Source organism: Lemur catta, chromosome 10, assembly GCF_020740605.2.
Source record: "Lemur catta isolate mLemCat1 chromosome 10, mLemCat1.pri, whole genome shotgun sequence".
Classification (NCBI taxonomy): Eukaryota; Metazoa; Chordata; class Mammalia; order Primates; family Lemuridae; genus Lemur; species Lemur catta.
The window spans coordinates 9,995,087-10,019,009 of record NC_059137.1 but is presented as its reverse complement, the minus strand read 5'-3'; the positions used below and the strand labels follow the sequence as shown (position 1 = coordinate 10,019,009).

The window sequence follows — 23,923 nt, the reverse complement described above, 5'->3', positions numbered from 1 at the left end:
CATGACTGCATGTTATATATTTTTCCAACTTTTCCTTTTCAATCGTGTTGTTCCATTATGTTGTAGGTATTTCTCTTGCATCTTGTCAATAGTGTTTGGTTGCATTTTTAAAATATATCATTCAGAAAATCTCTATTAATTGCAGAATTTAGTTAAATACTGACTTATTTGGGTTTCAATTTACTATCTTAACATACTTTGGGTCCTGGTCTCTATTTCTTTTTTTTTAATCCTTTATTTTCTAGTTTGGATTGACCTTTTAAAATTTCCTTTTTCCCCCTTTATGAGTCTGGAAGTTATATATTTTTTCATTATTTTCTTAGTCGTTAGTCTGGAGATTACAACATGCCTTTTTGACTTATCAAAGCCCAGCGTTATTTGGTAGCTTCATCCTGTTCCTAGACAAGGCGAGGGCTGAGAATACTGACTGCAGTTATCTCATCTGACTTGGGTTATTTTTGTCTTATATTTTAGTTCAAATTAAATATTTATTAAAATCATTTTTTACAATATTTATTTAGATTTATGTACTTATTAGCAATAATCATTGCCCTTCATTCCTTCTTACCTCCTTACATCCTCTGTACTGCCATCTAGAATTTTCCTACACCTGAAAGATACTCGTTAGTATTTCCTTTAGTGCAACTCTGCTGGTGTCGAATTCTTTGTTTTATTGGTTTTCTTTGGTTCCACCATGCTGTGTGAGTTTGGACTTTCACATTTATTCTGTTTGGATTTGGAAGGATTCCTAACCTGTGACTTGATAGCTTCCATCAGTCTGAAAAAAATCTCAGCCATTATCTTGTCAGTGATTGCTTCTCTCTCTTTTTTTCCATTTCCTTCTGAGACTCCAATGACACATGATGAAGCATCTCACTGTATTGTGTACGCCTCTTCTTTCTTTCCTGTACTTCACTCTGGATAGTTTATTCCGCTCTTTCTTCCATTTTACTAATTCCCTCTTTAGTTTTAATCTACTGTTAAATTCATTCAGTGTTTTTTAAATGGATTTTGTCTTATCAAAGCCCAGAATAACTGACAACAAACAGCACATATTTAAAGTGTGCAATTTAATTAATGAATTGGGGTGAAATCATTACTATAATAAAAATAATGAAAATATCCATTACCCCCCAAAATTTCCTCAAGGCCTTTTGTAATCTATTGCATTCATTTCATTTACTTTTTCATTACATTTCATTACATTTTTCAGGCCTAAAATTCTATTTGATTCCTTTTCAAAACTGCTGTCTTTTATTATAGTTTCCATGTCTTTGCTGAAATATTTAATTTTGTCTTTTATCTCCTTAAACATAGTAAGCATTATAATTTACCTCTGAGCTCTTGTGAATCTGTTTTTTCTGTTCATGTTGTTTTGTATTTTTTGTTTGTCTGATTATCTTAGATTTTGTTTGCTTTCTCTCGTCACCCAGGACTAGGATCACTTTAATCCTGAAATTAGCTAATGAGACTGGATGTGGCAGCTCACCCCTATAGTACCAACATGTTGAAAGGCAAAGGCAGGAGGATGGCTCGAGGGACCAGGAGTTCAAGACCAGCCTGGGCAACACAGTGAGACCCCTGTCTCTACACAAAAAAAATTTTTAAAAATTAGCTGGCTGTGGTAGACTATAGGCACCAGCTACTCAAGAGTCCCAGCTACTCAGGAGGCTTGAGGCTAGGAGTTTGAGGCTGCAGTGAACTATGATGATGTTACTGCACTCTAACCTGGGCAACAGAGCAAGACCGTATCTCAAAAAAGACCACCAAAACCAAAAAACTAATGGGATTTTCTGGGCCACACCTGCGTCTGTAAATGAGTAGAATCTAAGCGGGGGCTGGGTGGGGGCTGGGGGCTGGTTACTTCTCGTTCACCGTCACTCCTAGTGTGCAGGCCTTTGGTGTGCCAAACCAAACCTTTAAGGATCTCCCAGGCTGGATCCAAGGTGGGACTTAAACTCTAATTTTTATTCCCCCAACTCTGATAAGCTGTAAAAAATTTAGATCATCTTCCAACCTCTTCAGGATCAGCAAATATCCCCAGGGCAAAAGCTGCTCCAAGTGCTGGGCTCACCTCTCTGAGCTGGACAGGCCTCTCCTCAGTGCTGTGTAGGTTTCCCAGTGGTTTGAAGCAGATGGTTTTTCATTTTGGCCAGCTTTTCTGGCAGTCCTCAGGGAATGAGGTAGTCTGAATTACCCTGTCTGCTTTTACTGGCAGTGGAAGCATCTCTAGTGTCACTTTCACCTGCTCTGGTCAACCTCATCCCACCACTCCACAGTGAATGCTCTTGCCAAGGTTGCCAATGAACTTGGTCTTGCCAAATAATAATGGTCAATTCTGTGTCTCCTTTCTTGACCAGTAGGCAGCATATGACCCAGTTCACTACTCAGTCCTTCCCGTAACACTTTGTCCTTTACTTCTAGAACTCAACACTCTCCTGGTTTCATTGCTGTCCTACTTGCAGCTCCTTTGGAGTCTTCTCTGTTGGCTCCTCCTTTTGCTCAGAACCGCTAAATGTTGGAGCGGCCCTGCCTTCCCCTTAGGCCCTCTTCTCCTTAGGTAGACTGCACTCATCCCATGGCTGACCTTCTTTAGCTGTCAATTCTACCTGTGAGCTATGCTGATGCCTTTCTACTTTATCTACCTACCCTGGACCTCTGCTCTGATTTCCAGACCCGTTAGCCAACAGCCTATGAGGTATGACCACCTGGGTAGGCCTCTGACACTTAACGTGTCCAAAATGTCCACTAGCTCCCAGACTCCCTCTCAGTGAATGGTACCACTATTCATTCAGTTACCCCGGTGGTTCTCTGCCAGTGCAATCCCTCAGGAGACATTTGGCAGTGTCTAGAGATCTTTTTGACTGTCATAAGTGGGAGTTGCTACTGACATCCAGAGAGGAGATGCTCCCAAGCAGCCAGCATGACACACTTGCTGCAAACCCCTCCATGACAAAGAACTGTCAGCCTCACATGTCAACAGTGCTGGGCTTGAGAAACCCTTAGTGACACAAACCAAACCTAGGAGTCATCTCCAACTCCTTGTTCTCTTGTTCTTTCACTTAATCAGTAGCAAGTCCTAAATGCTTCATCTCTAAACTAAATCCTGAATCTGCATACTTCCCACGTCCACGGCTAACATGCTAGTCACCTCTGGCCTGGATTCCTAAAAAGCCTCCTGAATGTTTCCTGCTTCTGCCCGTGGCTCCCTTACCAAACATTCTCCACACAGACCCAGAGAAATCCTTTTAAAACAAAACTTCTCACATCACTTCTCTGCTTAGGACCTGCCATGGCTTCCTGGGACACTTTCTAATGCCTGTCTCCCTCCTCACCATCAGCCACGCTCTCCCCCAGTCACTAAGCTGCAGCCCCACTGGCCTTCGTGCTGTTCTTTGAAGAGGCCAGCTTTCTTCTGCCTCACAGCCTTTGTATTTGCTATTTCTTTTGTCTGCACCACTCCTTCTCAAATATCCACACTGCTGGCCGGTTTTGCTCAAACACCACTGAAGCCTTCCCTACCCTCCACATTGAAAAGAGCTCTTTGCTCCCTCCTAGCTGTCCTTGCCCCTGCTTTATTTTCTTCAGAGCATTTATTACTACTTGTTACTTGGTTACTGTCTCTAGTTACAAGCTCCACAGGGCAAGAACTTTTGTTTTGTTCATTGCCACATCCCAGCACCTCCAATGGTGCCTGGCACTTACAGGTACTCAAATGTTTGTTGAAGGAATACATGAAAAAATATCTGACTCCAAAGTCCATGCTTCCCATGATACAGCACTATTGCACTAGTGTCTAAGTAACTGATCAGAGCCGATTATTGTAAGACATAGGGGCAGGCACTCGGCCATGGATGCTCTCAGAGATCTTGCCAAAAGATCTGTAAGATCTTTGAGTCTTGACCACGCTGAACAAGTACGACAGCAATGATCCATCATCCAAGGGTGCTTCGAAAGCGAACAGGGGAGCTGGGGTCCTATAAGAAACTGGCAGAATCTCTCTGTCCTCTTCATCCAGTTACATTGAGGGAATGAGAGGCAGCATCTGATTAAAGCTCCAGTTTGCGCAGGGGAAGGGTAACAACCCTGCAGCTTGTTTCTTCATTCCCACACAAAGCCCCTGATACAAACAAATAAAAAAAAAGGTCCTTATGATTTTTAAAGGCCTTACGTTAAGGTCTCACTGGAAACACCAGGCAGAGTGGTGCTCTGACAGCATCGTTTTCAGGCAGTTGTTGATGACCCAGAGGAAGGGCTGGGCCTTGGTGGTGGAGTGAAAAGTCAGACCAGCACCATCTCTAGTGAACTGTGGAACTTGGACAAATTAGTTTCACTAAGAACCTCAATGACATTAATTGCCAAATGAGCATAGTTCTTCTTACTGTCCTGGATCCCTGAGAGGACTTAACAAAGTGACAATTTCTAGCAGATGCCTAACAGAACTATTGAACAAACGCTAGTTCCCTCATTCTCCACTGTAAGCATGAGACTTTCACGTGGCCACTCCAAACACACATGTAGGGACAGGAACACTTTTGGGAAACTCTGACTCAATTAGATGAATACCTTTAGCTTCTTTAGTTCAAACTGGTGATGTTGTAGAGAACGTTCACATTCACTCCTGCTTTCTCTAAGGGCTGCATTTTCTTGCTCCAGTTCTCTCTGCAAATTGAGAACAACATACATAAAAATAAAAGGTCTTCACTACCATATTTTCCCTGAAAACGGTCCTACCTCTTTGACATGGCACCTTTGAAATACCCCTCCCCTTTTTGGTCACTGCAGAGGTGGGAGATGAGAATGTGGGTCAGGGTACGAAAGAGAGAACTACTCGAAAAACCCAAGAGGAGGAGGAGTGAGGCGCATGATTCTCAAGACTGTGTAGGAGGGAGAGGGGCCATGGAGAGGGGAGCCATCAGGAGGAGCAATGCGGATTCTAAAAGACATGGGAGAAGCTGAGGGGGATGCTCAGAAAGCACCGGAAAGTCTCTTTGGGGCACAAGGAACAAGAAAACCCATCTGAATTGGGTTTTCGTAAATAGCAGCCTTTTGACATCTGGTCCCATGTGCAGGTGTCTCATTGGAAAGCTAAGAACTGCTCTCCAAGAGCTTGAAAACAGGCTTTTGAATTAACCCATTCAGTCAAAAATGTAGAAAACAAAAATAAAGAAGAATTAACAATCAGAGAAATGTGGGACTATATAAAACAAGCTATATAATAATCATAGGTATCCCTGGGAGGGAGCAGAAAAAGCAAAAAGCATGGAAAACCTATTTGAGGGGCTACTTGAGGAAAGCATCCCTGGTATTGCCAGCATTTAAATACCCAGATACATTATGGTCATTGAGCACCTGAAAGATTAACAGCAAACAGGACATCACCAAAACACACAGTTATCAGTCTGGTCCCCAGGCAGTGAGGGGGCTGCTCTGTCAAGCACGTGGCAGACCCCGCTGTGTGCGGACCCGGAGCCCCTGTGCTCGGCCTCCCCTGCTCTCCACTCACCATCCCGCGCTCCGCAGTGGCCTGCTCGGAGGCCCGCACTCTCTCCAGGGAGGCGATCTGGGCCTCCAGGGCCCGGGCGTGCTCTATGTGCTGCTGTTCCAGAGCGAGGGCTTGCTGCTGTGCCCGGCTGCTCTCCGTATTGGCAGCGGCCTGCAGGGATAGCACAGGACAGTTAGGGTGACGATGGTTTTTAGAGGGGGGCGCACTCGTCCGGCCCTCAGTGACCCAAAGGTGAGTGTCCAATGGAAACAACTGTCCTTCCTGTTCTCCTGTTGCTGAGGTCTCCCCCGCTGTCCCCCCCAGGCTCTGCCTGTGGCTCCTGGACCCTGGCCTGCCCTGGGAGGTGGAGTCTGGCATCAGTACGGATGCTATCCCTGCACCCTCAGGGTGTGTGGGGATGGCTCTGGGCACCAGCCCATCCTCAGACACACGCCGCCTTCACGCTACTCAGAGTTGTCTCTACAGCTGAGCCTTTCCCCAGGGGAGGAAGTATAACACAGTGGTGAAGAACAAGGGCTTTGACATGAGAAAGATGTTGGTTCTGCCACTTACTGGCTATGAGACTGTGGCCTAGTGAGAGGCTGTGGCCTGGTGAGAGGCTGTGGCCTAGTGACACAATCCTTCTGGGCTTGCCTCCACTATAGAAGGAGGACGACAGTGCAGACCTCTTAGGTCTACTGCAAGAACTGAAGGAAAACATGTATGGAGACTCAACACAGTGTCTGGGACATGGCAAATTGCAATCCATGCTGGCTGCTTTGATCTCCCTAACCCCTAACTCCACGCCCCACCCGGGCTGTGATGACTGGCCATGCCTTTGGCATCTTCTCCTCAGAGTGTGACCTGTTCTCCACACCCCTGACTGCAAGCTAACTAATGGAGCTGCCACCTCTGACAGCCCCAGGACTGGGCTGGGCCCGAAGCATGGAGCTCACATGGGAACAAGCCAGCCTGTCCCCTTCCCTGACTCCCTCTCCCTAATGCTGCCCACCCGTTCACACTAAGCACAGCCACTCCACCAAAGGCAGGTCTGGACACCACTGCCCAAGTTGGGAGGGAGTCTGGGGCAACGGCAAAGGCATCAAGGGAAAGCCTGGAACACAGCAGCTACAGGCGCCACTTACAAGCTCCTGAATGTGGGCTTCCTGGGCAAGCACAACAGCCCTGCTCTGCTTCAGCTGCTCCTCAGAGGCCTGCAGGGTCTGCTCTAACTCTTTCACCTGAGAGGAAAACAGAAGCATTCTTTCTCCTCAGAGAAGCTGAAGAGTAGTAAAAAATGGCTTTAAGATGCAAACCGGGCTGGTGAGGTGGTTCTTGCCTGTAATCCTAGCACTCTGGGAGGCTGATCGCTTGAGGCCAGGAGTTCAAGACCAGCCTGGGGCCTCATAGCAACACTCCATCTCTACAAAAAGTACACAGATTAGGTGGCATCGTGGTACGGGCCTGTAGTCCCAGCTCCTTTGGAGGCTGAGGCAGGAGGATTGCTTGAGCCACAGAGTTGGAGGTTGTGGTGAGCTGTGATCACACCACTGTACTGTGTGTGGGGGACAGAGACCCTCTCTCTCAAAAAAAAAAAAAAAAGCAACCAATTTAAATAATAGAACAGGTATATTGCAGGAAAAAAATGTAACATGAGAAAAAAGATAACCATAATTCTATCATCATAAAGCATTAGCATTCTAATGTCTTTCAGTCTTTTTTAATGACTTTTACAAATAACTTTGTACAGTTTTAATATAACAGTGTAAAACTTTGTATTTTCTTCCCCACTCATAAATTTCCTTCTGTGTTTCCATGTAATCTTTAGACTTTAGATTATTTCCTCAATGAGTATTTCATAATTTACTGAACCACTTGCCTACCATGCTAACATTTAGGTTGTTTTCCATTTTTTCCATCTAAAATAAAACAGCAATTAACATCTTCACACAAAAATTTTTTACTTGGTTTGAATCACCTCCTTAGGATAGATTCCCAGAAGTGGGATTACTGCTCACAATATAAATTTAGGTTTCACTCATTCCACAAATACTGACCAAGTCTGACTGCGTACCCGGAACCGAAACAGGGCACAGGGCCAGCGCAGAGAGCAGGACAGATGCAGACTGGCCCTCAAGGCCCTCACTGTCCAGGACTGAGCTGAATCTGGATTTGGCTCTCTATGATGGCATTTTTATTAGACTCAAGCTGTATTTGTGCATTTCTCTTGTAAAGTGCTCTTGTTTACTGAGTAAGGTCTGACCTTGGGGAGCTTTATTATGAAAACCCAAGCACAAGGAAGACTGTATGGAGCTGAAGAGGAGGTAGGAACCCACGGAAAGAAGGGTATTGTTCAGGTTCAGGTTCCTCACAGACATTCACATGTGAGATTTAACTAAAACAACTCCATGAGAAGGGGCTACTATTCCACAGAGAAGAACAGTATTGTTACTGGTTCATGATCACAAATTTTACCAGTGGTAACGCCAGGGCTAAAACCTAGTGTTTTAAACTCCTGAGATCAGAAAATATCTACCCAAGTCTCAATTTAGAGGCTGAGCTCAAGAAAGATTCAGATCCTCAAAAGGTTAAACACAGAATTACCATATGACCCAACTATTTCATTCCTAGATATACACCCAAAAGAAATGAAAATGTAAGTCCACACAAAAACCTTGTGCACTAATGTTCATGTTAGCATTATTCACAATAGCCAAAAGATGGAAACAACTCAAATGTCCATCAATGCATGAATAAACAAAATGTGGTATAAACACACAATGGAATGTTAGCCTTAAAGAGGAATGAAATTCTGACACATGCTACAGCATGGATGAACTATGATGACATTATATTATGTGAAATAAGCCAGACACAAAAGGACAAATATTGTATGATTCCACCTATATAAGGCAGTACTCAAACTCATAGAGACAGAAAATAGAATGGTGGCTGCCAGGGACTGGGGGAATTATTGTTTTAATGGGTATAGAGTTTCAGTTTGGGAAAATGAAAAAGTTCTGGAGATGGGTAGTAGTGCTCGTTGCACAACAACGTGAATGTACTTAATGCCACTGAATTGGACACCTAAAAATGGTTAAAGTAGTAAATTTTAGGTTATATATATTTTATCGCAATAAACAAAGCATAAACGATATTCAGAAAATAGTTAGAACTGAATTATAATAAGAAACAAAAGTCTGTAAAGAAAAAAATAGTTAAATTAAAAAAGTAATGGCGCAAACTATTTAATAAATATAATGTTTTCCACAACTACTTAATTCTGCTGCTATTGCAAGAAAACAGCCCTATTACAGATATGTAAATGAATGGGTGTGTCTTTCAGCAATGTTTAGCCTGAGGGTTACAGTTTGCCCAATCCTGAGATAGACCTGTGGCAAGACTAACCAAGAAAAACAGAATATGCAAATTAACACAATATAGAAACAAAGGAGCACATGGAGATTAAAAAAAAATACTATATGTTTACAGGCAAATATATTATTATGTGATAATACATTTTAAGAGCATTATATGATAATAAGTTGGAAAAATCAAGATGAAATGGATAAATTTTGAAAAAAAGTCAAATTGGCTCAAAAAGAAATAGAAAACTTAGTCTAGTAAGTAATAAAAATTGAAACTGCTAACTAAAGATGTCTCTTCCCTGAAAAATTCAGGTCCAGATCATTTTGTAGGTAAATTCTACCAAATTTATATATGCATTAACTTTAAATAAATTGAATCTTAATATAAATTGTTTCAGAAAATAGCACAAAAGCTCCCTAGCTGTTTTTACAAGGCTGGTGTAATGTGATTCTACAACCAGATCATTGTAAGCCCATTCAACTTATAAATGTAGTTGTACAAATTCTAAATAAAGTATTAGCTAACGAAATTCAGATGTTTATTATAAAAATAATGTATCAAGAGGTAGTTATCCCAGTCAAAAAGTCTATTAAGGTAATTCACCACATTAACAGACTAAAGGAAAAACAATGTATGATTTCTTTCAATCAATGCAAATAAAGCATTTGATAGAATTCTACAAATTTATAATTTTAAAAAACAAACAAGTGCCGGGCACGGTGGCTCACGCCTGTAATCCTAGCACTCTGGGAGGCCGAGGCGAGTGGATTGCTCGAGGTCAGGAGTTTGAGACCAGCCTCAGCAAGAGCAAGACCCCCGTGTCTACTAAAAATAGAAAGAAATTATCTGGCCAACTAAAAAATATATATAGAAAAAATTAGCCGGGCATGGTGGGGCATGCCTGTAGTCCCAGCTACTGGGGAGGCTGAGGCAGTAGGATCACTTAAGCCCAGGAGTTTGAGGTTGCTGTGAGCTAGGCTGAGGCCACGGCACTCACCCTAGCCAGGGCAACACAGCGAGACTCTATCTCAAAAAACAAAACAAAACAAAAAACACAAATTCTTAGCAGACTGGAAAGGAATCTCCTTAATTCAGTAAAGATTAAATACCAAAAACCTGCAAACTTTATGCCAAATGAAGAAACTTCAGACACATTCCCTTTAAGACTGGGAACAAAACAATGATGCCCACTACCCCTATAACTGCTTAATATAGTACTGTCCATTCTATATGGACAGAAAATAGAATAAGAGGTAGAAAGACTAGAAGGAATAAAATAAAGCTGTCACTATTTACAGATGATATGATTATCTACCCAGGAAATACAAAAGACATCACACAATATTAGAGTAAGAAAGTCTAGCAGAAGTGCAATATCCAAGAACAACTAAAAAAAATGGCATTTCCCTGGAATAACCAGAAATGACCAATTAAAAATAAGATACCATCACAGCATCAACACAAACTCTAAAGTTTCTAGGAATTAATAACTTAACCAAGAAAATAAGATGTCTTTTGGGAAAAATATAAAATTTTAATGAAGAACACAGAAAATAATCTGAATAAATTGAATTTATTTACATTCTTGGAAGGAATTACTTAATATTATAAAACTGACAATCCTCCCCCATTAGCCTATATATGTAATCTTTTTTTTTGGGAGACAAGAGTCTCTGTTGCCCAGGCTAGAGTGCTGTGGCATCAGCCTAGGTCACAGGAACCTCAAACTCCTGGGGCTGAAGGGACTCTCTTGCTTCAGCCTTCCGAGTAGCCGGGGCTACAAGTGTGCACTGTCAGGCCCAGCTAATTTTTTCTATTTTTAGTTGTCCAGCTAATTTCTTTCTATTTTTAGTAGAGACGGGGGGGGTCTTGCTCTTGCTCAGGCTGGTCTCGAACTCCTGAGCTCAAGCGATCCCTCTGCCTCAGCCTTCCAGAGTGCTAGGACTACAGGTGTGAGTCACCGTGCCTGGCCTTAATGCAATCTTAATAAATATTCAGGTTGAATTTTTTGAAAACTCAAAGGTCTACAAATAGTTAAATCAGCCTTCAAAGGAAAGGATAACTTGTCTTAGTGGATACTGAGGTACAGTACAAACAATACTATGTAATAAAAACATTGTAGTGATTATGTAAGAGCAGACAATCAGACCAATGGATAGAGAGAATGCAGAGACAAACTCATGAATATATGATAAAGTTAGCATGAGATATACATTCACAAAGGATAGACTGTTCAGTAAATGGTGTTGAGAAAAATGGAGAGAAATAAAATTGGATCCCTACCTAACACCACACACAAAGACAGTCTGTACGTGGATTAGGACACATGAACAAAGTTAACAGACTGGCTCAGGACTATAACTGACAAAAGATTAGGAACAAGAATATACAATAAAATCCTATAAACCAAATAAGCAAAGACTGAAACCTCCAAAGAGAAACAAGCAGAGGATATGAATGGGCAATCCAAAAGCAGAAACCCCAAAGAATAACAGGCATATGAAGACATGGTTAAACTCATTAATAACCATAGCAACATAAAGTAATGAAATATCACTTCACATTCATTAAACCGGCAAAAATCTAAAAGGCTGGGCAGCTGGGCAAGGTGGCTCATGTCTGTAATACTAGCACTTTGGGAGATTGAGGTGAGAGGATTGCTTGAGGCCAGGAGTTCAAGAGTAGCCTGGGCAACATAGCAAGACCCCATCTCTACAAAAAAGAAAAAGAAAAAATTAGCTGGGCATAGTGTCACATGCTTGTAGTCCCAGCTACTGAGGAAGCTAAGCCAGGAGGACCTTGTGCTCTGGAGTGGGAGGTTGCACTGAGCTGTGATTGCACCACTGCACTCTAGTCTGGGCAACAGAGCAAGATCCTATATCTAAAAAAAATAATAATAATAAAATAAATAAAAAATATAAAAGGCTGGGAAATACCAATGTTGGAAAAGGCAGAAATGCAAATATAGGAACCCTCATGTATGCTGGAGGAGGAGAGTCAGGTGTAGGCTTTCTGAGAACAATCTGGTTCTATTTAGTCACTTTAGGTAATATGCATTTTCTATCAACCTTAAGGGGACAAGGCTGTTGATTGTAGTGTAACCTGAGGTGGCAGGAACAAGGCAATGTGGATGTCTACCATGCAGAAAACTACAAAGGAGAGTAGGTAAGTACAATGAAGTGGATACAGACAGAAGTTGGGGCAGCTGAAAATAACAGAGACGGCACACTCACAGCTGCGTCATTTACATGAATTAAAAACACATGCACATGAAAAAAATGCTACCCATTTTAAGGTAACCCAACAATAAAGGGATCTATATTAACCACATGGGAATGGTTTCCTATTGGAGGAAGGGCAATGTAGATAAAAGTGAATAAATAAACATGAGAACAAGTTTGTGTAGAACTCAATGATGGTAATGTGGCAAGAATGAAGAAAATGACTAACTCATCCCTATATTGGTAAGATCCAAAGAGTAGTACCTTCCAATGGAAACACTCTGACCAATGGGATTCTCAGCCACACCATGTTGTCATTCAGCCAGGTTACCACCCAAACATAGGAAACAGCAGGAGTAAGGTCAGTACCCGAGACTCCAGGGTGTTAATGGCCTTGGCCTGGCTGCTTGTAGCTGCTAAGAGCTCCTGTCTGGTGTCCTCCAAAATCTGCTCAGCAACTGTTTTCTGTAAGTTGAAAGAAGAGTGAAAGAAAATAGTCATTCCTCCATTGAAGAAATTTTTACTGATATCTACAACATACTACGATTTGTGCTACACAAAAGGGACACAAATACATTTAAAATACCCAACTAATTGAGATTAATTCACATATCATAAAGTACATGCAGATAATTTGACATCCCTTTGACTTTGAGGCTGGAATAAAAGACTAATAAAAAATTTATATAATAGGGTGCAATAACTGCCCACAAATAGGGAGCATAGAGCAGGAGATTCTCCTTGCCATAGGCTTTATCACTCACAGGTGGCCAGGGGTTGGGGGGCCTCCCAGGCAGAGGGATGACCAGTGGAGATGTGCACAGCCTGCTACATTCAGGGAACTATAACTCCTCAGAACCCAAAGTGATGGGTTTAGGTCAAGAAATGAGACTAGAAAGTTAGGCAAAAGGGCCAGATCATAAGAGGGTTTTTTTTTTTTTTTGAGATAGCATCTTGTTCTATTGCCCAGTGGGGTGATCACAGCTCACTGCAACCTCCAACTCTGAGGCTCAGGCAATCCTCCTGCCTCAGCCTCCTGAGTAGTTGGGACTACAGGCACGGACCACCATGCCCAGATAATTTTTTCTATTTTTTATAGAGAGGGGTCTTGTTATATTGCCCAGGCTGGTCTTGAACTCCTGGTCTCACGAGATCCTCCTTCCTTAGCCACCCAAAGTGCTAGGATTCCACGTGTGAGCCACTGTGCCCAGCCCATGAAAGGAGTTTGGGGCCAGGCGCGGTGGCTCCCGCCTGTAATCCTAGCCCTCTGGGAGGCCGAGGCGGGTGGATCGCTCAAGGTCAGGAGTTCGAGACCAGCCTGAGTGAGACCCCGTCTCTACTAAAAATAGAAATAAATTATCTGGACAACTAAAAATATATGTAGAAAAAATTAGCCAGGCATGGTGGCGCATGCCTGTAGTCCTAGCTACTCGTGAGGCTGAGACAGTAGGATCACTTAAGCTCAGGAGTTTGAGGTTGCTGTGAGCTAGGCTGACGCCACGGCACTCACTCTAGCTCGGGCAACAAAGTGAGACTCTGCCTCAAAAAAAAAAAAAAAAAAAAGGAGTTTGAATTTTATTCTGTAGGTAATGTTTTTCAAAGTAGGTTCTTCTAAATCCTGGCATTAGACTTACCTGGGGTGGTTGGTAAATTTGAGGCCTTATTCTAGGCCTGTTGAAATCAGAATTTCTGGGGGCAGGGCAAGAGATATATTCTTTAAACAAACTCCCCAAGTAACTCCTATGCATACTAAACTTTATAATAATGATGATGACATAATAATAATTATTACAATATTAATAGCTGACATATATTGAGACCCTATTATGTTCCAATCATCATTCTAAGCACTTTACATATTATACAACTTATTTAATCTTAACAACAGTTCTGAGTTTGGTACCATAATAAAAATAATTTTACAGGGGAAGAAACAAATACAAAGAGATTAAGTTACTTGCTCTATGTCACAAGCTAGCAAGAGGAGGCTGGATACAAACATAAGCAGTCTGATTCTAGAAATCAATTTGGAACTCACATTGTACTCACTGTAGACTGTTTAAGGGAACTGTGGAAGATGTTTAAAGGAATGATACAGTCATAAATGCTATTTAGGAGATCAGTTTGGCAGTGAGCATGTAAGACTATGTCAGAGGATGAAGGAGGAGAGACTGATGTTGAGTAGGCCAGTCTGGAGCCTTCTAACATAGAATAGGCTACAGTTGCTGGAAACCCAGAAGTACAACAGTGGCAGTGGAGATAGAGATATTTACTTGAAAGTGACTGAAGACAGAAAATGAAGGTGTAATCTAGGATGAGGCCAGGTGTGGTGGCTCACACCTGTAATCCTAGCACTTTGGGAGGCTGAAGAGGGAGGATTACTTGAGGCCAGGAGTTCGAGACTACACTGGGCAACATAGCAAGACCTTGTCTCTACAAAAAATTAGCCAGGTGTGGTTATGTGCGCCTGTAGTCCCAGCTACTCAGGAGGCTGAGGCAGGAGGACTGCTAGAGCCCAGGAGTTCGAGGCTATAGTGAGTTATGATCAAGCCACTGTACTCCAGCCTGGATGACAGAGTGAGACTCTGTTTCTAACAACAACAATAATAAACTAGGACGAGTGCTGAGGCCTTGCTTTGTCACTTTTGTCATGGTGAGGCCAATCATTGGGATACAAAAAGAAGGAGGAGCAGAATGTGGGCACAACACTGACCAAGGTTAATTCTTGCTCATGCCAAAAGGCAGATGGTAGCTACTTCCCTTGGCCAATGGAGAGGGCAAAAGTGCGGGGAAGAGAGCAGTATGGTAAGGTAAGACAGCCCAAATGGTGGAAATCACTAGGTGCAGTTGACTGGTGACAAGGATGCCATCTGTTCATATGTGTCTCTGAACAAAGCTCTCCCTTTCCCTGAGAAAAGCATGCTGCGCACAGGGAACATGAGGCTGTTTCTGATGTAAGCAGGACAATGCAAAGTTGGAGAGAGCTCTCTTCTGACCGAGCTGTTTTCTGGCACCCCAGCTCTGAAACTCTAGGATTTCTGGAATCACCAGAGAGTGAAAGTTACCTCTTTCAGAAGTTCTTGCACATGCTCTTCTCCTGATAAGTTTTGTTCTAGTCTCTTCTCCAAGGATGCGACCTTCTCTTGCAAATGTGTGATAACTTTCTCTTTCTCTTGAGTTTCAGTAGTGATCTGCAGGTGAAAGCAGAGATCATACTATACTATAAGCCCTCTCCTTCCTTCCTGCCTCCTCTTGGGCCATTACATTTCCATGAAATTCTGTTCTCACTGCCCCCCTGGAACAACATATAGCCAAGGAATCTTCCTTGAAAATGAGACACAGAAGATGCAAGATCAGAACCCAGTGACACTCAAGGATCCAGTTCAGACCTAGTGCAGCAAGAGGCAAACATTTTTCCCAACGTAAGCAACTGACAGTCAGAGAAGGAACAAAGCCATTACCTACCTGGTAGAGGTAGCAGAGCCAATCCCACCTAAGAAGCTCCCAGCCTGCTTTGCAATGACCTACAGAACAATGCTCCTGGAAGTCAAGGGGCTGGATGAAGCATTAACACTGCCAACGTAGCTGCTTTAAGGCTGAAGAGAGAACTTCTGAAATGATGATATTCACCCTGGCTCAGGGCACAGCTGCTGTGCCTTTCATACCTTGGCTCCAGACCAACAGCTACCCACTTTATTTCAGTCTATGTCTCTAGCAATGATGGTAGTGGTGATGGTGGCAGGCTGGGACTAACTTTGTTCCTTTCACTACTACCAATCTTCAAATGCTGCTTAACATCAAAGCAGAGGATCCAAGAAGCTTTCAATACACAAGTTCTCAGACCCCTACTGGTCCCTGCATGCACAGAGGATGCCCATTCTCCTCCCCTAGGAAAGGCTGTATGGCATCAAAATCTCATTGTGAAAACTTGTACCTCCTTACAATACTCTTCGCCCTCAAATTCCCTCATCTTATGCTTCTGTTGCTCCATCTTAAGCCACAGACTTTTACGTTCAGTTTGCAACCTGGCCAGTCTTTCCTCAGCATAAGATGCAGCAACCTGGGCCTAGGGTTGCCATTCTGAATCTCACAGGTGTGACAACGGAGACAGTAGTGGAGCGGAATCTGAAGACTGGATTCACAACCCCACAATTCAATAAACTTTTATCAAGCCTAAACTCTATCTGTTGTTTTCTGGGGATACAATCGGACACAGTTCCTGATCCATAGAAGCCTGGAGGCTGGTGATAGAGGCACATATACACACGACTATTTATAAAACAGTATAATCATGACACAACAGAGGGACAACAAGGTGCTATGAGATGTCAGAGGCAGGAGGAATTAACCATCTGGGAGAATCAGATCAGGCCTCCTAAACAGGCAAGTCCAGGTGGAAGGGTGTGGGAGAGAAGCAGGAATTCTGCGTAAAGGGCAGCGTATGTAAAGAGGTAACAGGCAAGTACAAGACCAGGAGGCTGGGTGGGAGGAAAGAGGAGCTGAACACAATTCCCAAGTCTTTGGCTCAGACGCCTAGGTAACCCTAGGAGAGGAAGATAACACAGGAGGGAAAGTGAGTTTGTTACACACATGGTATACAAGTGATTGTGTTAGGCAAAGTTGGGGACAGAAAAAGAATCAGTTGCCAAGTTGCATTTAGTCTTCTTGTGCAATATATCAATGCACAACCTCCTTCTCCAGGCTGGCTGATTTACTGCAGGTCCCCTGCACCTCACATGAACTACTGGAATAGCTACCAAGCCCCGCTTCCTGACGCCAAGCCCGCCCCTTTCCTAATGACTGTCCCCTTCACCCACTCCCTCGCCAAGTCCAGGACTCACAGTTACAGTCCTAGAATGTACACTGCATCAAGATGGGGTGTGTGGACATTTGATTCAGACAGACATGAGTCTGAATCCTGGCTCTGTCGTTTACTTCATCTGTGTGATCTTGGACAAATCATTTAGCCTCTCAGATCTCAGAGGCTCATTGCTATCATCTTTAAAATGGGAAAACAATGTTTAAACAAAGGGTAGTTGTGAGCATTTGATGAGTCCCTGTATGTAAAGCACTTGAATACTGAGCACAGGCTAACTGTTCAGGTATTTACGTTAAAGATTCACTAATGAATATTTGTGGAATTTCACTTTCACTATTTACACAAACTGGCCTCTGCATACCTCTCCGGCCTTGTCTAGCACCACTTCCACTTCCTCTCTGAGCTCTAGCCATGTAGCTACCCTTTCACTTCTCCCAACATGACTTTTTCCCCCTACACCATAAAATGTATTCATTCAAACAAAAAAAAGTTAGATGATTTCCATAAAAATATTACGTTAAGTATGACAGAGGTTGGAAAAGGCATAAATTAGGAAATGGAAAGATAATGGCTGCAGCTGAGGAATTACTATCTAATAGAGTAAAAAAAATTATAATTGTGGACATTGTGGGTTAAATAAAAACACAGTGGAAAGAATTAAAGTAAAATTTTTTTCATTTGGCAAGAATGAACAAGAAAAAAATAGAAAATGCACAAACACTACTAAGAATGAAAAGAGGGTAGCAATTAAAAAGAAGAGAGGCAGGGCACAGAAGCTCACACCTATAACCCCAGCACTTTGGGAGGCCAAGGTAGGAGGATCGCTTGAGGCCAGCAGTTCAGGACCAGCCTGAGCAACATGGCAAGACCCCATCTCTACAAAAAAATTAGCCAGGCATGATGGATGGCATGTGCTCTATAGTCCCCGCTACCCGGGAGGCTGAGGCAGGAGGATCACTTGATCCCAGGAGTTCGAGGCTGCAGTGAGCTATGACTGTGCCACTACACCCCAGCCTGGGTGACAGAGTGAGACCCTGTTTCAAAAAAAAAAGAAGAAAAGAAAAAAAAAGAGGAGAATGTAAGGAATATAATACCAAAAATATTGAACTTACAGCAAATGGACAATTATGTAGAAAAATATAAACTAACAAAACTGACTTAGGGACAGGCGCGGTGACTCACGCTTGTAATCCTAGCACTCTGGGAGGCCGAAGCCAGAGGACTGCATGAGCTCAGAAGTTTGAGACCAGCCTGAGCAAAAGTGAGACCCCATCACTAAAAAAAACTGACTTGGGAGGAAATATGTACAATTAGAATAATTCTATTACCATTAAAGAAATCTACTCAGTAATTTAAAATCTTCACACAACGATAATACAAAATACAATAGTTTTATGGAAAGTTCTAGAAAACATTCAAGGACCCCAAAATTATAACCATACACAAACTATTCCAACATACAGCAAAAGGGCAAAAATTCTCCATCCTTCTATGGGGCTCACATATTCTACTTACATTTTGCAAATCAATGGAGAGCTGCTGAATGAGTGCTTGGAGCTCTTGTTCCTTTTGTTCCAGGGCTGTGATCTTATTTTCTGCACCTGCCTTTGAAGCTATCACATGATCTCTTCATCAAAAAAAAGCAGATAATGAACACATTTGGATATCTCATATAAGACACACTCTTCCGAAAGAAGAATACAAATGATTCTTTCCATGTCAGGGCTGTAAGCATTACTAGCCGCATGAAGGTCATCAATGGAAAAAGACTCCTTGGCTCTCTCTGAAGCAGAAGCCAAAAAATAAAAAGTCCACCGAAAAAGTCCTGATCTGCCTTTGCTTACTTAATAGCTTACAAACTAAAACCATATGAAATTGCTCAACAAGGCTGAAACTATTCTGAGCCTAGGCAGGTAAAGACAGAAAGGGCTGGGGGTAGGGTGGGCCCTGAGTCCTCAGCAGGTAAGGACATGTCCAGAAGCTTTTGCTAGTGCCAGAATTGGAAAGTGTTGTGATGAACAACGGGGAAAGGCGGGTGGGCCACAGTCAGAGCTACGCTAACACCTCTTCCCAAGGGCCCCACAGACCAAGCAAGAACCTCTGTTCTTCCAGCGTTGAGTAGTGTCTCTGCAATTCTTCTAGCTTCTGGCTTAAGTCTGATGACATCTGATTGGAGGTAATCAACTCCTCCTGGGTGTGACTAAGTTCTGTGGTTCGTGCCTCCAATTCTTGCTCCATTTTCCCCAGACTTTCTTCTTTTTTTAAAAGCTGATACAAAGATAAAAAGTTTCATTGAGCTACTGCTAAGAAATACGCTTTTAAAAAAATCTAGCTGGGTACAGTGGCACATGCCTGCAATCCCAGCTACTTGGGAGGCTGGGGCAGGAGAATTGCTTGAGCCCACCAGTATGAGGCTGCAGTGAGCTATGATCATGCCTGTGAACAGCTACCGCACCCCAGTCTGGGTAGCTTAGCAAGACACTGTCTCTTAAAAAAAAAAAAAAAAAAAATCTGGACTAATAGCCAAACTTTTATAACATTTTTGTGGGGCTATAAAGGGGTTTATATGCCCAGAGTTTAAAAAAAAAAAAAAAAAACAGGAAAAGAGAAAGGAAATACATTGTAAACAGAACTTTCTCATTTTAATAAATTTTAAAACATACAAATATGATTAATATCAAATACTACTGGGATACGTTTAGCAGTTAAAAGAGAGCAATGGCCAGCAAAACCAGAAAAAATAATCATCTATTTGGTATTTAGCTATTAAACCAAAAGTGCATACCATGTGCTTTACTTTACTTAGTTCCTGCTGCTGGAACCCCTCTAATTCATCCATTTCATCTCTCCTTTGGAAAAGATTCAAACTCTGGTTCTTCATTTCCTGTAACTGAGCTGTCAGAAATCTTTTCTCCTATTGGGGAGAAGGTGATACCAATTCAGGCTACTAAAACTTTATGAATCTGTATTACAAAAGAGCAATTCTTAATAAAGAAAAATCTTCAGGAAATCTTATGCCAATAAACAATAATAATATATTGCTAATGGGAAGTGTTACAGAATGTGACCAATACAGTACTATTTACAAATAAAGTTACAAATAAATATGCTTTAAATAATTGTGAATAAGGGGAATAAGGGCAACAATTATGTAAAACTTTAAAGTTCTTACATGTACTTCACAAGTCCAGAAACAGATTTTACATGTCTATTCTTAGTGATATACTGAACCGGCTGAGATACATGACTGGAATAAGACTGAATGCCCTAAAAAAACATTAAGTGCATGTAGAGTAAATGTAGAACTGATTTTAGTAGTAAAAAAAAAAAAATCAGGTATCATGTCAGCAGTTTACAGGTTACTGAATGACAGCTTCTAGCAATGGACTCTCTTCAGGACTAACCCTACTGTTGTAGCTGCTAATTCTAAACTGAAAAGAAAATAACACCCCCCAAAAATCAGAATGGCTTCAAACATCTACATATATGTCTCATTATTCTTTCCTGGTCTGAAAAATTTCCCCAACTCCTCCTTTGAAGGAATGAAACAAAGAGAAAATTACCATACTAAACCAAAGTAGGTTTGATTTGGTTCAGTCCTATACGGACACTCTTTACCATAATTTTAAAAGATAAAAAAGCAGTTCAACGAACATTTCAACTGCCATAATCCTAAAAGTTTTCTTTATGACAAGAAACCCTTAACCTAGCCCATATCTCCATCATTAACAGTATTTGTTTGGGGATTTTTTTTCAAGCACAAGTTTCTTTGGGACTTGACTTTTCTATAATTCTTTCCTTAATAAAAATGTTAGTGCACTGTGTTCACTTGATAATCAGATTTCTACAAAACACAAAGAAAATAGCTGGTTTAAGATGGGTGTTTTATGGAAAGAACGGAGCAATACTAAAAGTCATCTGTTTAATAAAAAGAGTAATTTAGAAGTACTCAATAAAAAAAGGAATGAATTAGGTAACGGCATATTATTACGGCTGAGAGAGCTGACTATTGATTATTTTAAAATTAAAATGTTTTTCCAATTGTAGGCTTGAAATTTCATTTTCTTGTTTATATGTGGGCCAGGAATACACTACTTAAGGCACATATACAGTGTTGTGCAAGCTATGGTATGAGAATAATCAATTTCCCTCATCTGTGTCTAGCCGAGGGGTTCTTTTACACGCTCAATGCCGAGCCTTGAGAAATGCCCTCCTTCCCCATGGCGTCATCATGAAGTATTCCTATTGTTACCACAGTGCCAGTCAGAGCCCCAGCAGCAAACAGATGGCAGACTCAAATTAGGTATTTTGAGGATGGTTTTTAATAAAGGGGCTTATCAACACCGTGGGAGGGGTAAGACAGCCCAAAACATAATGTGCTAATAACAGTTGGGCATAAAGGGGCAAAACGATGAAGAGGCTGGAGGGAGGGCGGAAGGTAACTAAAAAAAAAAAAAAAAAAAAAAAGGATGAAGAGGTTACAAGAAATCCAGAGAGAGAAAAACTATGTCAAGAGGGAGAACCAAAGGTCCAACTGAAGCTGTGACATTTGGCAGTGGGATGCAACTAACCAGAAGAGACCCCACATGGAGAAAGCTGGGGAATAAACATCCTGACCACACTCTTCTTCCACACACGGTTCTTTTAGAGTTCTCCACTGGCTGAACCCAAACAGAAGCCAGAGGGCATCAGGCACACTATTTGCCTTCAGGTACACAGAGAGTGGACAAAATATCAGGAGGGGCAAACAAAAGATATCCAGCACACTCTACAAGAAAGGGGAAGATGTGAGCACTTTCCAAATCAGTGTCTAATCATACAGTGCCCTGCTTCCAAGAGGCAGTATAGCAATATATCGGTTTCTGGAAAACATTCTAGAAATGCTTGCAATTTCTAAGCCCCAGAGACGAGACTAACATGAATAATGAGTCAAAAACAAAGATGAACTAACCTTTTCAAGCTGATCCATCTTTTCTGACCATTCCTAAAATAGAACAATAAAAAAGTATAGTTTCCACGGAAGAGTAATTGTAATACCAAGACTTTCAGAAAACAACCAACTCTCCCAAAAAAACTAATGAAACAAAACAAAAAAGCAAATTAAAAAAAAAAACCTATGAAGTTGGCTTAACATTAAGAAAGGCAAGAGTCCTAAAAGGAGAAGAAAATGAACTTTATATGAAATTCTAGAATACAAATATAAGCCTGAAAATTTTTACTAAGCAGGACACCCAAACAAAGCTGTATTTGCTGTTTGCTGTTCTTTTTGAGACAGAGTCTCGCTCTGTTGCCCAGGCTAGAGTGCAGTAGTGTCATCATAGCTCACTGCAACCTCCAACTCCTAAGCTCAAGAGATCATCCTGCCTCAGCCTTTCAAGTAGCTGGGACTACAGCCTTGCGCCACCATGCCTGGCTAATTTTCTAATTTTTGTAGAGACAGGGTCTTGCTCTTGCTCAGGCTGGTCTCGAACTCCTGGCCTCAAGCAATCCTCCCATCTGTGCCTCCCAAAGTACTAGGATTACAGGCATGAGCCACTGCACCTGGCCTATATTTGCTATTCTTATGCAGCTTTTCAGCTTATTCCTGGGAATTTTCTCATGAGTAGTGTTATTATTTCTTCAGAGTGGGTAGCTGGGATCAGCTGAGTTGGTAACTCTGCAACTAATGTTTAGAAATTAATTTACTAAAAGTTGCGGGGGGGTCTTCAGCAGTCCCTGATCATTATTTTCCTTCTCATCTTGATTTTAACAACATGCTTTAGGCCGGGCGTGGTGGCTCACGCCTGTAATCCTAGCCCTCTGGGAGGCCGAGGCGGGTGGGTCGCTCGAGGTCAGGAGTTCGAGACCAGCCTGAGCGAGACCCCGTCTCTACTAAAAATAGAAAGAAATTATCTGGCCAACTAAAAATATATATAGAAAAAATTAGCCGGGCATGGTGGCTCATGCCTGTAGTCCCAGCTACTTGGGAGGCTGAGGCAGGAGGATCGCTTAAGCCCAGGAGTTTGAGGTTGCTGTGAGCTAGGCTGACGCCACAGCACTCACTCTAGCCCGGGCAACAAAGTGAGACTCTGTCTCAAAAAAAAAAAACAACATGCTTTACGCCATCTGGCATAAGTCAAAGGAAAAGGAATTATGCCCTTATTCACAAACCATAAAATAGTGGGAAAAACAAGCAAAAATAAAACCAAAAAAAAAAAAAAAAAAAAAAACAAAACCATTGGTACAAAAGGTCTTAATTAGAATCCATCAATTTTAGATAATTTCTTCACTTATATACATTCATATCATAGTTCTCCACTGAGTATTGGTGAATGATGTTTTTTTCTGGTCAGTAAATGTCCTAGATGATGAATAGACATAAACCAACCAACCACCCCACCTAGTGTATATAAAATAAATTATATATTTCTTAAATGAAACATAATAAATTGATCTTAATAAATCAGGACTATCAATTACACTATATTGATGCTTATCTTAAATTTAAAATGTCATTGATTATCTTGAACAAAATATATTAAATACTTCATAGTTATTATAATAGCCAGTGATAGTATTATTATATATATTTTTTGGGGGGTCAATCACTCAGCATCTTCCAGTGGATGGTTCTATTCAGAGTACAGGAGTTCCCCTCATCCATGGTGGGGTTGAAGAAACGTGGTACAGATGCTGGAAGAACTATGTACATTATGGATCATGACTAGCTTGATAGCATCTTCTCCACTAAAAAAGGCAAGTGTTTAGGGTTAGGCTCTGAGACAGGTTTTTAGAGAACAGTGGCCTTTTTCCTTATTTTGGATCTTGCCATTAGATTACAGACACACTATTTCCCTTCTCAATTTTGCAAAGCTTCACAGATGCAGGGAATAATATTCTCACATGCTGGATACATTTCACAATTAAAACTGTAAAATTTCTTGACTTTATAAGAAAAGGCTAAATAAAATCTTAAAGAACTTATAACATTCCTTTTCTCCTAGGTTGTAAATATTTTCTACAGGTTTAGGTCATGATATTGAAATCATG

At 41.6% G+C, this 23,923-nt stretch overlaps 1 protein-coding gene across 8 annotated transcripts in view; it reads right to left on the bottom strand.

Moving 5' to 3' along the window:
- Positions 1-23,923, bottom strand: part of GOLGA1 (golgin A1) — a 51,995-nt gene that overhangs the window by 19,068 nt on the left and 9,004 nt on the right. For all 8 annotated transcript variants that reach the window (XR_006737779.1, XM_045562678.1, XM_045562682.1 and 5 more), the window contains 9 exons: positions 21,846-21,878; positions 19,680-19,808; positions 18,993-19,162; positions 18,410-18,521; positions 15,141-15,266; positions 12,445-12,540; positions 6,631-6,726; positions 5,507-5,656; positions 4,567-4,662 (listed from right to left, as the gene is read on the bottom strand). Coding sequence is in view for 7 of the 8 variants with exons in the window: in XM_045562678.1 (XP_045418634.1) it covers positions 4,567-4,662; positions 5,507-5,656; positions 6,631-6,726; positions 12,445-12,540; positions 15,141-15,266; positions 18,410-18,521; positions 18,993-19,162; positions 19,680-19,808; positions 21,846-21,878 (1,008 nt within the window). In the remaining variant the exon portion in view is untranslated. The remainder of the gene's footprint in view (positions 1-4,566; positions 4,663-5,506; positions 5,657-6,630; positions 6,727-12,444; positions 12,541-15,140; positions 15,267-18,409; positions 18,522-18,992; positions 19,163-19,679; positions 19,809-21,845; positions 21,879-23,923) is intronic.